General features: G+C 29.3%; 2 protein-coding genes across 2 annotated transcripts; both read left to right on the forward strand.

The window, feature by feature from the left end:
- The first annotated feature begins 10,711 nt into the window (after nucleotides 1-10,711).
- On the forward strand, nucleotides 10,712-11,952 carry LOC149519176 ((+)-delta-cadinene synthase isozyme A-like). The gene is made up of 3 exons (XM_089760220.1): nucleotides 10,712-10,840; nucleotides 11,309-11,582; nucleotides 11,798-11,952. Exons 1-3 carry the CDS (start codon nucleotides 10,712-10,714, stop codon nucleotides 11,950-11,952), a joined length of 558 nt encoding a protein of 185 aa, XP_089616346.1.
- Nucleotides 11,618-14,195, forward strand: LOC111288045 ((-)-germacrene D synthase-like). Its single transcript, XM_022878795.2, has 5 exons — nucleotides 11,618-12,160; nucleotides 12,570-12,788; nucleotides 12,882-13,020; nucleotides 13,124-13,372; nucleotides 13,689-14,195. The coding sequence occupies exons 1-5, from the start codon at nucleotides 11,958-11,960 to the stop codon at nucleotides 13,980-13,982; spliced, it is 1,104 nt and encodes a 367-aa protein (XP_022734530.2). The 5' UTR covers nucleotides 11,618-11,957; the 3' UTR covers nucleotides 13,983-14,195.
- The last annotated feature ends 1,599 nt before the right edge of the window (nucleotides 14,196-15,794 follow it).

The raw sequence follows: 15,794 nt of genomic DNA on the forward strand, positions 1-15,794 counted from the left end.
GATCTTGGCTTAATTAAGATCATTTTATTTTATTGACTCACGATTCAATCCTAGTCACCTGTTTTGATCTCAGCTCAATCTAGATCATTTTATTTTTTGTTTCATAGTTCAGTCATGATAATTTTCTTATTTTGGTATACTTTAAGTACTTTTTAAATTTTGGCTTTTAGGCCGAACACAATGGCTATCAAGGTTTTCGTATTATTCCTGCTTCACAGGAATGTGCAAAGAAAGGTAATGATAGACACTCATTTCCATTCAGTGTACAATTAATTTGTCAATTTGGATCCCTTTTGGATCGTCGGACCTTAGAGGGGTTCATTTCTCGTTTGGACTTTGGGGCTCGATATTTGTTGATCAAATACAAGTTTTGGGCCCAATCGTTATTTTATTATTATTATTTTTTATTTTTTATTTTATTTCAATTTTTTTTCATTTCATTTTTTCTTTTATCCATGAATTGACAGAATTGAAAAAAGAAAAGAATTTCCCTTATTCACAATCTGATTCATTGTAGAATTCCTTGGAATCAAGCAATAAATTTGCATAAAACTAGAAATCTAAATCAAAGGGATTTAGAGCCTAAGTATATCAGTCAAATTGAACAAAATCCTATCCCAAAATTTAAGCCTAGACTAAATCGATTTAAGCTATAAAATTGCTACTAGAATAGGCTATAAATTAAGCACTAAAATCACACAGAAAGGGAGAGGTGGAAAAGGTTTTGGTTCAATTGGTGTTGTTTTAGAATTAGGTTTTAGGTTTTGTTACTGTTCGGATGATTTTGCTTTAGGTTTTTAGTTTGGTGAGAAGTAAAATTTGTTGAGAATTATTAGAAAATTTAAAAGAGGGAAGTTTTTCTAGAAAAATTTAGGGAATTTTTGGAAAAATCTAGGGAATTTCTAAAATGAATTTGGGAAATCTAGAAAAATTTGGGTTTTTGTTTGAAGGTTTGAATTTTTTTATTGCATTTTTTGGTAAAGTTTGAAGTTTCTGGCCAAATTCTAGCTAGTTTTCCAGAAATCAATTACCAAACCCAGTTTTTAATGGGTAGGTTTGGGATTTTTTAGAGAGAAGGCAGAGCAAAATTTTTTAGAAAAAGAAAAGGCTAAGATGGTTTTAAAGAAAAACAGAGGATTTGGACTTTTATATTGTGCCAAAATGGCGCCGTTCTAAAGGCCTAGGATCCACATATCAACCTACTAACCCGTACAGGACTCCAGTGTTGGACCCGACCCGATCATAGGTTTTCTTTTTTCTTTTTTCATGTTATTTTTCATTTATATTTATATTTATTTTATTTTTTCAAAATTTTCTTATTTATTTTCTATTTCATTTTATTTATTTTATTTTTATAATTTCTATTTTTATTTTTTTAGATTCTTCTTAATTTCATTATTATCAATTTCTTTCAAAAACTTATACAAATTTCATATAATAAAAAATATTTTTAAAAACAAATTCATTAATCCTACCAAACTATTAAAAGCTTCTTCATGAATTTAAATTTTTCATAAATTCTACCAAACTATTGGAGAATTTCATAAATCGATTGCAAAAAATTATTATTAAAATATTTTGTATTTTTATCCTACCAAATTATTGAAGGATTTATATCTTAAATATTAAAAAACTATTGGAAGATTTAGTATATTTTCCAAAAAACAATCTTATAATAAAATCTCACCAAACTATTGAAAAATCTATATCAAAATAAACCTTACCAAACTATTGGAAGATTTTACTAATTATTTCCTTAACTAAAATTTAAATAAATTCGATGACGGAGCTCTTCATGGTGGGACAATAGTCTTTATGAATACTCCTAAGGTAAGAGAATTGTCTTGAATTGCAACTAAACTATAAGAGTAATTTTAAGATTAATTTTTAATATTAAATATTTTGATAAATCATAAATATGGTTAAGGCTTAGATAATTTGAAATTAAACTAGTACCATCCTTTAGATGGGTATTGTGACAGTGTTATAACCTTTCTTACATGAAACCACACTCCTGAATCTAAAATCTGATTTCATGAACTAAAATTTACTATTTAAATATACTTAAGTCAATTTTAAGACTCTTCTTTAAATATGATAGATTTTGTTAGATAGCCCATCACACTTTAAAAAAAAGATTGATAACGACTCTCTAAAATTTATGTCTAGCAGTAAGTCTACAAATTTATATATTATGACAATTATTATTATTTGTTAGAAGGAAGTTATGCTAAATCTAAAATTTGACTCCTTCCTACAAAATTTAAACAACTTTTACAGGAAAACGTCAAAAAAAAAAAAAGTCGGCAAAGCATGACAAACGTGCATGGTTGTTGTTGGCACGAGACTAAGCTGTCTAGTGTTTCCTTTTCTCGTGTTGAATTCAGTGGCGATACATCATATCAATTAGGACTCCTCGGAATTTGAAAATAAAAAAAAAAAAAAATCGCTGGACACTCTAAAATATTTTCAATGGACACCTCAAAAATTAAAAAAAAAAATTTTAAAAATTAGAAAAATTTTCACTAAATATCCTCAAAAATTTTCATTATTATCTTTTACATTGACAAAATTAATAAATCTGTCGATGTATTTTAATTTATATTATAAGTGGATATTCTAAAAAAAATCTTGAATCTTTCATTGATTGAATTCGTAACACATATAGGTTTAGACAAAATCCTATTTTAAATGAAATATCATGTAGAAAATGTAAGTTGTATTGCATTTTCATTAGGATGAAATTCGAATAGGAATAGGGATGTTTATGAAAAAATATGGAAGGAAGTGATTACTAAAGAAGTAAACTAATAGTCCTATAATTAAATGTCTATGTACCATCCACATTTTCCATGACAAAAATTGTGTTGTAATTAAAAAGCACTTTTCTAACACAAAATATTCTTTAAATATTGTAATAATAATCATTATTACCTTTTATTCTTTCTTAATTGACTAACTTTTTGTCATCCGTCTACGGTGGGTTAGAAGTATCCCTTATCTTTTCAAAAAGAAAGACTTAATTATATATATGTCTGCAAGCATAAAGAATTTGAAATTTAATTCACTTAATTTATATATAATCACATTTAAAAGATCATTTTTAAAAGAAATACAACTGAAAAAATAGAAAAAAGAAAAATCAAATAGATTTGTTTGGTAGAGATTAAGATTAATTAAAATTTCTTCGTTATGGTATAATATGAAGGTTGAAACAATTTATATTTGTTTTGAATTTTTTTGAAGGGGAGTAGCATTATTTGTTAAATTACATACTTTTTAAATTAATAGGGTACCATCGTTATTTATTGAGGGTGAGTTTAGTATTATTGCTACGATTAGAAAAAAATCTGAGTTGAAAAAAGTGCATTTAAAAAATGTGATAAGGAAAGTATGATTAAAAATTTTAAATGTTTAATTATTGTTATGAAAAAATGTTGTGAATAATTGAAATATCTAAAAAAAATACATAAAATAATGAAATATTAGAAATATAAGGTAATATAGTGATTTTCTACCTCAAAAGTACTTTTTCACTGCAAAAACACCTCTTAAATAGCTTTTTGTTTGAGATATAAACCAAGTTTTTAAACTAGAAAATCATTTTCTTGTTATTGTATAGCATTGCCGTTGGCAAACTACTTCCAATATCAATACCAATTCGACATTGGACATAGCCATTGTATTACGTTTTCAATCGAATGAAATTTGAGTAGGGATGTTTATGAAGAAAATATGGAAGGAAGTGATGACCAATGAAGTCAAATCGTAGTCCAATAATTGAATGTCTATGTACCATCCACTTTTTTCATGAAAAATTGTGTTATAATTAAGAAGCTTTTTTTTAACACAAAATATTCATTAAATATTATAATAATAATTATTATTATAACTATCAATCTTTTTCAAGTGACCCACTATTTTGTCATCATATCATGGGTTAGAACTATGCCCTATCTTTTCAAAACAGAAATACTTAATTGTATATATATCTGCATACATTTAGCTCGTGCAAAATTCAAAGAATTTGAAATTTAATTCAATTAATTTACATATAATCACATTTAAAAGATCATTTTTAAAAGAAATATAACTTAACAAATAAAAAAAAAAGAAAAATTAAATAGATTTGTCTGGTGGAGATTAAAATTAATAAAAAAAAAGAAAAATCAAATGATTAAATTCAATCCAATCAAATACATCTTTGAGAAGCTTTCATTATCAAGGAGAATCATAAGATGACAAGTAATATTGTGAGAATTTTGATCAATCGTTAGAGGGAAGTGAATAACCGTTTAGATTAAAATATAAGTTCACATTGACATTTTTATTTATGTTAATTAGGATGGATTAGTAAATTGAATTGAGTCAAATGATTAAATCAAATGTTAATTCCTTGCTATAAACAGTACAAATCAAGTGTAGTAATTCTTAAAATTTTTTTTGGGTACATGAATTCTTAAGATATTCATATTCATACGTTAATTGCTTGTTAAAAAATAGAATCAAAGAGATTATAAAAAAAATTCATATCAAAGATTCTAAATAGTTGTATTGGGTACTAAAATAATAGAAATCAATAAAAGTTATAATCGGATGTGAAAAGCTTCTAAATCCGTAAATAGTTGTATTGGATATTAAAATAATAGAAAATAATAGAAGTTATAATTGCTTGTGAAAAGCATGAATTATTTCATTATCTACGAATCTAGCTATATCTATAATATAATATAATATAGTAATTAAGATTAACAAAAAGAAAAAACATTAATTATAATTAAATTATTAGTGTTGTGCGAGCCTTTAAAAAATATTGCATGAATCATGTAAACTAAAATTTGAAATTAAATCTTCTTTGCTCATATTTGAATAAATCCTCTTTGTTCAATATTAAATTTTCTTTTAAAGATTTTAAGGGATAGGTAGGTTGAAGTTTATGGGCTTGAAGCAAAAAACACAATAACGTAGAAGAATATATCATAATAAACTCATAGTAATAGACAACAATCAATAATCAATAATACAAAAAAAAAACCACTCCAAGATTTATGTGAAAAACCCTCTAGTGCAGAGGGAAAAACCACAGTCCACAACAAAAAAAAAATCTTCACTATCAAATAATGGATATATAAAGTTCTTCTCTAGCTAAAACTATAGCTAATCAACAACTAAAGAGATAATTGAAGAAATCTCATCAAATAGGTGACTCAACAAATACACCTTGGATTTGTTCCTAGAGAGCTTCAAACCCAATCTTTATTATTCAGAATGTAGAACTCTGAATCATAAACTTGCTAACAAATTTTTCAACTCAATCGGACCACGGATCAACTTCCGTTCAACCAACTCTCTTTTCTCCCTTTTCTCTTTATTTTTTCTAGCTTTTCTACTTTCTTTTCTTGGTTTTTTTTTTTTTAGGTTTGTGATATGCTACCTTCTTTTATTAAGTAGCTAGGGTTCTGTGTACAAAGAAAGACCAAGGCCTATGGCTTTTGATTGGTCCAAATCCAATTTTATGGGACTGAACCCCATTTTCCTAACAATCTCCCCCTCTAGCCCTATTAGGAGGAGATTCATCACCATAGTAATTTCATTTAGAATTTGCCTTAGCCACAGAACTCATTTCGACTAAGTTAGTGCAAAGCTCAAGCTTTTCCCTAAGAAGTGTCTTAGTCAACATATCTACTACATTTTTATTAGTATAGACTTTTTTCAATAGTATCTACTATTCCTCAATCACTAATTGTAACCAGTGATATCTAACATCAATATGCTTCATTCTATAATGGTACATGGCATTTTTACTCAAATCTAAAACACTCTAGCTATCATAGAATACTACATACTCTTTCTTATTCAACTCCAATTCAATAAAAAAATGTTTCATCCAAAGCACTTCTTTACCTATTTTAGTTGCTGCAATATACTTAGCCTTTGTAGTTGACAAAGCAGCACACATTTGCAACTTAGATTACCAAAACACAGGTCCTCCTGCAAAAGTGAACAAATATCCTGAAGTAGATTTCTTACCATCAAGATCACCTACCATGTCAGCATTAGTAAACCTTTTTAGAACTGGTTGTGAAACTTTATAACTCAAGCACATTTTTTGAAGTGCCCCTCAAATATCTAAAAATTTATTTCACTACTTTCCAGTGAACCTTTCCTGAATTACAAAGAAATCTAATCACTACACTAATTGCATAAGTAATGTCAGGTCGTGTGAAAACCATAAGATACATCAAAGAATCAACTACAAAAGAATAAAAAATACTAGACATAGCTAGTTGCTCTTCCTTAGTCACCGGATAATATTTTTTACTCAGATAAAAATGATTGACAAGTGGACTGCTAATTGATTTAGCATATGGCATGGTGAATCTACTAAGCACTCATTTAACATACTTTTCCTATGACAACCATAGCCTTTCAGCTTTTCTATCCTAAATAATGTCTATACTAAGAATCTACTTTACTATGCCTAAATCCTTCATGTTAAAGGACTTAGACAATTGTTCTTTTAACCTATGAACTATACCAGCATTTTGTCCCATAATCAACATATTATCAACATATAAAAAGAGAATAATGAAGTTACTATCAATGAATTTTCTGACATACATACAAGAATCCACTGCCATTCTTTTATAGCTGTGCCTCACTATAAAAGAATCAAACTCTTTTTACCACTATCACGAAGCTTGTTTCAAGTCATACAAGCTTTTCTTTAGTTTGCAAACTAAGTGCTATTTCCCTTTCACTTCAAAACCCTCATGCTAATTCATATAAATGTCCTCCTACAAGTCACCATGCAAGAATGCAATCTTAACATCAAGTTGCTCAAGCTCAAGATTCAAACTAGCTACTAATCCTAGTACCACTTGAATGGAACTCATCTTCATAACTGGAGAAAAGATCTCATTAAAATCGATTCTTTGTTTTTAAGAAAAATCTTTCACCACTAATCGAGCTTTGTACCTCACTAGTTTCTCACCATCTTTTTTCAACTTAAACACCTATTTATTTTTCAATGGCTTTTTGGATGTTTAACAAGATCATATGTACCATTTTTTTGTAATGACTTCATATCTTCTTTTATTACTTTTAACTAGTGCTTTCTATCAAAGTAACCTGCACATCTTGAAAGCTCTTTGGCTCCCCTTCATTGATAATTAAAATAAAATTTAAACTTGGATACCTAGTTAATGGCTTGTGTTCTCTAATAGATCTCTTAGGTTGAAGCATTACACCACCTGATGCCGAAGATAGCTCCCCTTGCTTAATACTCTTTGGTGGAGAGGATTGCTCTCTCTGCTTAAAACTAATTGCATTTGGTTCATTACTAACTATGGCTAGCTCATTCATATCTTCAAGTTCTATTTCTTGCTCATTTTCACCATCTATGACTATTTCTTATGGAACTCCTATCGATGTTAAAACATCACACTTAATAGTAACACATGTAGTTTTCTCATTTTTTTAAAAGTCTACTATGGTTTCTTTTTTATGAAAGACCACATCTTTGCTTTTGACTGTTTTTCTCTTCACTGGATCCTATACTCTATAGCCAAATTCCTCATCATCATATCCTATAAACACACATTGTATGGCTTTACTATTAAACTTTGACCTTTGCTTTTTTAGCACATGCATAATACTTTACATCTGAAAACTTTGTAGTAAGAGTATGAAGCATCTTTTCCTGTCCACACTCTTTTTGGAATGTCAAAGCCCAAAGGAATTGATGGTGATCTATTAAGCAAATAACAAGCTGTGTTGATTGCTTCACCCTAAAATGGCTTTGGTAATTTTGCCATCCTTAACATACATCTGACTTTTTTCACAATGGTGTGGTTCATCCTTTCGGTTACACCATTATACTACGATGTTTTAGGTTCTATCATCTTATGTCTGATCTTATACTTTGAACAATATTCTTCAAAGTCTTTGGATGTATATTCCCTACCATTATTAATCTAAATACACTTCAAGGGTAACCCTATCATCATTTCCACCATGGCATGAAATTTTTTAAAATACTACAATATCCATCTTTTGTTTTTCAATATATATACACAAGTCTTACATAAAGCATCATCAATAAAAGTAACAAAATACCTACTACCACCTAATGACTTAACCTCAATGGGACCACATATGCCAAAATAAATCAATTCCAATATATTTTCTTTTCTCTAAGAACTTTTATGAAAAGAAACTCTATGATGCTTACCAAATAAACAATGATCACATGAATCAAAGACATATCTTTGGTCAAAAGAATGAGAGATGCCTTGCTAAAACTTGTAACTCCTTCTCACTCATGTGTGCCAACTTCTTGTGCCATAAGTTTGCTGAAGCATCATCTTCAACAATATTTATTTTGTTGTAGTTCAATTGCATCTATGTCTTATACATTATGTAGCATAGTTTTTCCCTTGCAACTACCATAAATCCTTTAAGAAGCTTCCACTACCCATTCTTTTGTCAACTTTCATATCCCTCTTTAACAAGGACATTAATAGCAAACAAGTTCATTCTCATACTTGGAATGTGCCTGACATCCCTTAAAGTCAACATGCAGTCTGTATTAGTTTGTACAATAATATCACCAATCTCAACAATCTACAACACACTCTTATTTCTTATCTTGGTGTAACCAAAGTATCGTGCTTTGTAAGTTCTAAACAACTCTCTCTTAGGAACACAATAATATGCCACTCCTGTGTCAACTATCCACTCAATGTCGAGATCACTAACATAATTACAATCACTATGTGTACAAATCAAAGTAACTGAATCACTATCTAAATTTACTATTGCAACATTGCCATCATTTGAACTCTTACTTTTCTCATCTTTCTATTTTTTCTTTAAGATTTTACAGTGTCATTTTATATGACCTACTTTACTATAATAGAAACACTTCACTTTATCTCTAGACTTGGACTATGTTTAGACTTACTATGACATTTTGAGTTCTAACCTCTATCAATGTTTCTACCCCTATTCTCTATGATCAGAACTTGATTTCTAGGGTCTACAACTTTTTACCTGGCTTTTTCATTAAGCATATTGTCCTTTACCATATCCAATGTCACCTTATAATCAGGAGCTAAATTAAGAACGATCAAAACTAGAGTATTTTAGCTATCTAGCAATGAACCTAAAAGAAACAATGCCTTCATTTCATCATCAATCTTAAGCTTTATAGTAGTCGTTTGATTAAATATATTTTAAAAATCACTTAAGTGCTCTGTAATAGATTGTTTATCCCTATACTATAAAGTTACAAGCTTTTTAACAAACATAACTTTATTCATACCTATTTTTCTCTCATACAATGGTGCTAATTTTTCTCAAACAGTGTGGGCAGCTGCCTCCTATGCTATATGAGAGAACACGCTAATATCGACCCATTTTTTTATTGTAGCCAGCATTTTTTTGCCTAACTTTTTCTAGTTTTCATCTTTTTATATATGCTGATTTAGCCGAATCACCTAATACCAAATCATATAAATCTTTGCAATATAAATGATCTTTCATCATAGGCTTCCAAATTGAATAATTTGATGCTGTCAATTTTATCATAGAACTTATATCACCCTCTATGATCTCAAATAGAATTTACTTCTGTCATGGGCTATTTCTGTATCGATATCTCAAAATAACCCTCACTCCGATACCACTTGATGGGCTTGAAGCAATAAACACAATAATGCAGAAGCAGTATATTGCAATAAACCTACAGTAATAGACAACAATCAATAATCAACAATACAAGAAAAATAAAGCACACCAAGATTTACATGAAAAACCCTTTAGTGTAGAGGGAAAAACCACAAACCACCATAAAAAAATCTCTACAATCAAAAAATGGATATACAAAGTTCTTCTCTAGCTAAAACTATAGCTAATCAACAACTAGAGAGATAATTGGAGAAATCTCATCAAATAGATGACTCAACAAATACACCATAGATTTGTTCCTAAAGAGCTTTAAACCCAATCTTCACCGTTCAAATGTAGAACTCTAAATCATAAACCTGCTAACAAAATTTTAACTCAATCGGACTACGGATCGACTTCTGTTCAACTAACTCTTCCTTTTTCCTTTTTTTTCTATTTTTCTGGCTTTTCTTCCTTCTTTTCCTATTGTTTTTTTTTTTTTTTTGGTTTGCAGCACTACCTTCTTTTATTAAGTAGCTAGGGTTTTGTGTAAAAAAAAGGTCCATGGCCTTTGATTGGTCCAAATCCAATTACATGGGGATAGACCTCATTTTCCTACCAGAAGTAACATTTTTTTTTTATCTTTTTTATTAATGGCATAATTAAAATTAATCATTGAACTTAAAAATCAATTGATAATACTAAATAAATAAAAATAATCTCATTAGAATATAAAGTTACAAGAAGAATTAAGATTTAATGGATATAAGATAATACTACTCAACATTCTTTCTTGTGTACATTAGGAATTTCATCTAAAATCAATATGCAATAGATGAAAAAACTCAAAATTGAACAAAATGTCACGTGAAACTCAAGGTTGCTGTGGGACAATGCTATTCAACAACACTATGATGTGTATTGGACTTGATGGATATCAATTGACTGCCTATAAATACATTTAACTCAAAAACATTTGGATCGCACAAAACTCCAAGAGCTATAGCACATTAAAAGATTACAAACCAAATCTTCTAAAGAAATGTCTTCTCAAATTTCTGCAAATCCTATTTCAACTCATGGTGATAACATGTCCAACGAAAATCGCCATTTGGCCAAGTTTAATCCTCACTTTTGGGGAGACATTTTCCTCTCTTGTCCTTCTGAAATGGTGTGTATGGAAACCTCTTTCAATTTGTGTATTTGTGTGGGGTTGGACTAATGTTATTCACTGCATTTTAATTTGCCATATTGTTGGCAAAATTTTGAGTTTCTTTCTGATTTCTACTGCTTCATCATTCTTCTCTTATTACTTATGTTATCTTTAATTTCTATGCATAGTATTATGGAACTTCGGTTAAAGTGGTTTTATCTCATTAAATTTTCGGTTTCTTGTGATCTTAAATTCAAGTCGGACCCCTCTACCTATAAGTAATTGATTTTACATTGAATACTTAATATGGTATCAGAATTCATGTTTTGTTCTATCTTTTTTGCCTGTTACTCTTACATTTTACCACCTTTCCAAGTTTATCACCTATAACCGATTGGTTTAAGTTGGATGCTTAACAATTTCCAACTTTATTTGGTAACACAGTAAGTTTTTAAAATTAATTGAAAGGTTTTCACACTTTAACAGGATATGGATGCTAGATCTCAACTACAGTATGAAGAATTAAAACAAGAGGTGAGGAGAATGTTGGCCACAACTATGGATAAACCATCCCAAAAATTGCACCTAATCGATGCAGTCCAACGCTTTGGTGTGGCTTACCACTTTGAGAAAGAGATAGAAGATGCCTTACAAAATATATATAATGTTGATTGCAATGATTTTGAGAGTGATGATGATCTCTACACTCTATCTGTTCGATTTCGATTACTAAGAGAGCATGGCTTCAATGTTCATTGCGGTATGCCTTAATGTTCAATGGATTAATTTCTCTGAAAAAATCTCAATTATAAGGCCAACTTATTCCGTCAATCACTATACTCATACGAAATTTGAGATTTAATTTTTCTAGTATAATTCATAAACATGCAGTTCTCTAATTGAATTGATTTGATAATTCTAATTCAATTGAGTTATTGACGTGTCCATTGACTTGCGGACATGGTGATTAAGCAGAGTCATTCAACAAATTGAAAGATGAGAAAGGAAAATTCAAGGAATCCTTGATTGGTGATGTGAAAGGCTTGTTAGAATTGTATGAAGCTGCACACTTTCGAGTCCATGGAGAAAATATCCTTGAAGAAGCTCTTGCTTTCACCACCTCTTGGTAGAAACCATGGTAGACTATCCTCTTTCAAAGCAGGTTGCCAATGCTCTAAATCGACCTCTTCGCAAGAGCATGCCAAGGTTGGTTGCTTGGAGCTACATTTCCATGTATGAAAGATATGGCACCGAAGACAAAAATTTAATGAAATTTGCAAAGTTAGATTTCCAGATGGTACAACACTTGCACAAGAAGGAAATAAGTGAGATATATAGGTAATTAATACTGCCATATATTTACTTGTATAATTTCTTTTGTTTGTTTAAAATAGGATCAGATTTGAAGGTGTTCTCCAGTTTTTTTTGGTTCTAACTTGTCTTTTCGAGTGCACTCAGTGGCGGATGCAACTGATATGTCTCGAAAACAAGAAAATTTGAAGAAAACTTTTTCATGAACATCTGCAAAATTTTTTCTTAAATATATTTTTCTTAATTCCCTAACCATTTTACTTACCGCCATTATTCAATACTCAACCACAGTCACAGTCAGCCAACATTCAGCATCCAATAGACACTCACTGCAATGAGTGGACACCTCGAAAAAATCCTAAATACACTATTGGGTGCTCTTCCCTCGTTTATTTTGTGCTATAGTTGTGCTAATTAATTAAATATCTTATTTTAGGTGGTGGAAAGGCTTAGATGTTGCAAGAAATTTTCCTTTTGCACGAGATAGATTGGTGGAGTGTTACTTGTGGTTGGTGGGAGTGTACTTTGAACCCCATTACTCCCTTGCTAGAACATTCATGACAAAAGTTTTAGCCTTGACATCAATTTTGGATGATATATATGATGCATATGGCACACATGAAGAACTTGAAATCCTTACAAAAGCAATTCACAGGTTATTCAAAGCATACTCACCTTTACTTCAAATTATTGGAAGCAAAATTCGACTGAATTATAGACATAACCATTTGAATTGGATGACTTGTAGGTGGGATATCAACTGCATTGATCAACTTCCAGATTACATGACATTGTGCTATAGTGAACTCCTAAATGTTTATAAAGAAATGGAGGATTTGATGATTGAGCAAGGAAAATTATATCGTGTTCAACTTGCAAAAGAAGCGGTATGTATGATTTATATTTTTCTTGAACACTGTACTTTGCAATCATCATCAACTATATGAATTTTATGTGTTAACTGATTTTTGTTATTTTTTTGTTCATTAGATGAAACAACTATGTCAAGCCTACTATGATGAGGCCAAATGGCTACATGAAAATCACACACCAACTCTGGAGGAGTATATGTCTATTGCCTTAGTTACTTCTACTTATCAGATGCTTACAATTGCATCTTTTGTTGGCATGGAAGATACCATAACAAAAGAGACCTTCATTTGGGCACTTAATGACCCAAAGATTCTTAGAGCTTCAACAATTATCTGCAGGCTAATGGATGATATTGTTAGCCACAAGGTAATCATTAATTAGTTCGTCTGTTAAAAAATTGAATTCAGCTAACAATTATATGATTTGTTGGTATACTGTCTAGCGATCCGGATTCAAATCTTGAAAATCTCAAGTACCAAAAAAGTTGAAATCAAGATAATTTGCCACAAAGGGCTATGGCCAAGTTGGATAAAAAACCACTAGAAAAACTTATCGATTCTTTTAATTATTTATTATAAATAGGAAATTTTTCATTGTAATTACGGAAAAAATATTCTTTTTTACAAGATTAGCTTAAAATTTTGTTTATTGTAATTTTTATTCAAAAAATCTGTGCTTGTAGTTCGAGCAAGAGAGAGGGCATGTTCCCTCGGCCGTCGAGTGCTACATGAAACAATATGGGGTATTAGAGCAAGTGGCATACAATGAGTTGAACAAGCAAATCAAAGATGCTTGGATGGATATAAATGAAGAGTTCTTGAAACCAACAGCAGTGCCAGTGGCAGCTCTCAATCGTATTCTCAACCTCACAAGGGTTATTGATCTCTTTTACAAGGACAAAGACACGTATACACATGGTGGTGGAGAGGCAAAAACCACCATCAATTCCTTGTTGATTGATCCAATCCCAATCTGATTAAAGAATGAAAAGAAAAATCAGAGCTGCATCTTAAGAAAGGGTAACAAATAAGTATAAAATATGTAAACAAATGAATATTTTCTGCTTATCAACCTGTTTCCAGGTTGAATGCTTAAAGCTGTAGTTAATTTCCTCTTAATTCTTTGTGTTCGTGGTCATGTGGTTATTGGATTTTTTTTGTTTTGTTTTGGGGTTTTGTTAATCCTCCCGTCAATCTCTTGATGGGTTACCTTGAGTTTTATAGGTGTTTATTATATATTATCCCTTTCTTATTAATAAAACTTTGTCTTTTAAAAAAATAAAGTAAAATAAATCTAGTGATTGTTGGCTTTAAAAGAATAAAGATTGCCAATATTCTTATATAAATGCGAATAAATTATACCCATCTTAAAAAAATAGATATGATAATTTTAGACATGAATAATGATATGAAATAAAAATAACAAAAAAAAAAGAAAATTTTTTTAAATGATACGGTTTAAATTGACAAAAATAGTATATAAATATGACAAAAATAAAAAATATATATTTAACGTTTGGTGTATCAATATAAATTTTAACACAATAATTTTTTTTTTTACATGTTTATTACAAAAAAAATATGATATAATTACATGAATTGTTAAATCTAAAAACAAATAAATTTTAAAAAAATTCTACTATTCAAAATGATTTTTTTTAAAGTGCCTGTTGGAGTTGGATAAGAGCATGGAAAGGAAAGCAATAAAAGACAAAATCCATGTAAATTGATACACTTTTTCAACTGTTGGCATTTTGAAAGTTAATTTTTTATATTGATTTTTCAAAGTTATAAATTTTGAATAAACAAATTAAAAGGATAAGATATGTGTTTCATGGTTTAATTGAAACTCAAAAGGTGAGGCCATGAACCAAAAGTCTTACAATGTTTGAAATTTTGCCTCCCGGTCTTATCCCCATATGGAATATGTATTCAGGACGAAAATACAATGATGATTAGGAATGAAATTAATCCTTTGAATTCGTTTTTAGAATTAAAAAATTACAACATATAATACATGACGTTGCTTATCCTATTTCTTTAGAATTGATTGATCTTTTGAAAATTTTATTCAAGATGCAATTAAGTTAAACTTTAGTAAATCCAACATTGTTAAAAATGTTAAAAATTTTATTTTTATAATAATATTTTAATATTTTTATTAATTAAATAAGACATCACATCTAGTTAAATTGATCCGAAATTGAAAATTTGGTCTTAACAGACCACCAGGCCCTGGATATTTTTAAAATTGAATAGCTTAAATTTTAGAGCTCTACTTTTGTTTGTCTCTCCTAGTAAAAACTATTTTTTTTTCCTTTGTATCCAACTAAAATCACTCAAATGCCTTATCTTATTAAAAAATTTTAATTTTTGGATTGAATTGATGGATTTTGATTAATAGATTTAATGATTTGTGTATTTTTATTGTATAAAATATTGAAATTTATATATTTATATTATATTTTATATAAAAATTATATGTTACAATTTGTATCATCATAAAAATGTAAAATATATATTTTTAATTTTATTAAACTTATTATTAAAATTTTAAATTATGACACTTTATAATTTCAACAACAATTAAAAAAATGTGAATTGGCCATCAAATTTGCCTTTCTTTTTGGCCTCATTCTTGAGACTTTGAAGGAAGATTTAATTGAAATAAGAATTCCGCAGCCAAAATCTCTTTTTAATTTTTGAATACATTATCTTTATTCTATTTTAATTTTTATATTCCCCCGTTTTCATTTTAAGATGTACATAAAAAAAATGTATTCAACAAC

The sequence above is a fragment of the Durio zibethinus genome, chromosome 4, assembly GCF_047325235.1.
Source record: "Durio zibethinus cultivar Kanyao isolate XHJ-2024 chromosome 4, ASM4732523v1, whole genome shotgun sequence".
NCBI classification, from domain to species: Eukaryota; Viridiplantae; Streptophyta; class Magnoliopsida; order Malvales; family Malvaceae; genus Durio; species Durio zibethinus.

What these genes read in the sequence shown, in the direction of transcription:
- LOC149519176 (XM_089760220.1), top strand. Translation starts at nt 10,712, where the DNA reads ATGTCTTCTCAAATTTCTGCAAATCCTATTTCAACTCATGGTGATAAC. An exon ending in TCTCTTGTCCTTCTGAAATG is followed by an intron (nt 10,841 to 11,308) that starts GTGTGTATGGAA and finishes ACACTTTAACAG; the next exon opens with GATATGGATGCTAGATCTCA. An exon ending in TGGCTTCAATGTTCATTGCG is followed by an intron (nt 11,583 to 11,797) that starts GTATGCCTTAAT and finishes GTGATTAAGCAG; the next exon opens with AGTCATTCAACAAATTGAAA.
- LOC111288045 (XM_022878795.2), top strand. Translation starts at nt 11,958, where the DNA reads ATGGTAGACTATCCTCTTTCAAAGCAGGTTGCCAATGCTCTAAATCGA. An exon ending in CTTACAAAAGCAATTCACAG is followed by an intron (nt 12,789 to 12,881) that starts GTTATTCAAAGC and finishes GATGACTTGTAG; the next exon opens with GTGGGATATCAACTGCATTG. An exon ending in ATGATATTGTTAGCCACAAG is followed by an intron (nt 13,373 to 13,688) that starts GTAATCATTAAT and finishes CTGTGCTTGTAG; the next exon opens with TTCGAGCAAGAGAGAGGGCA.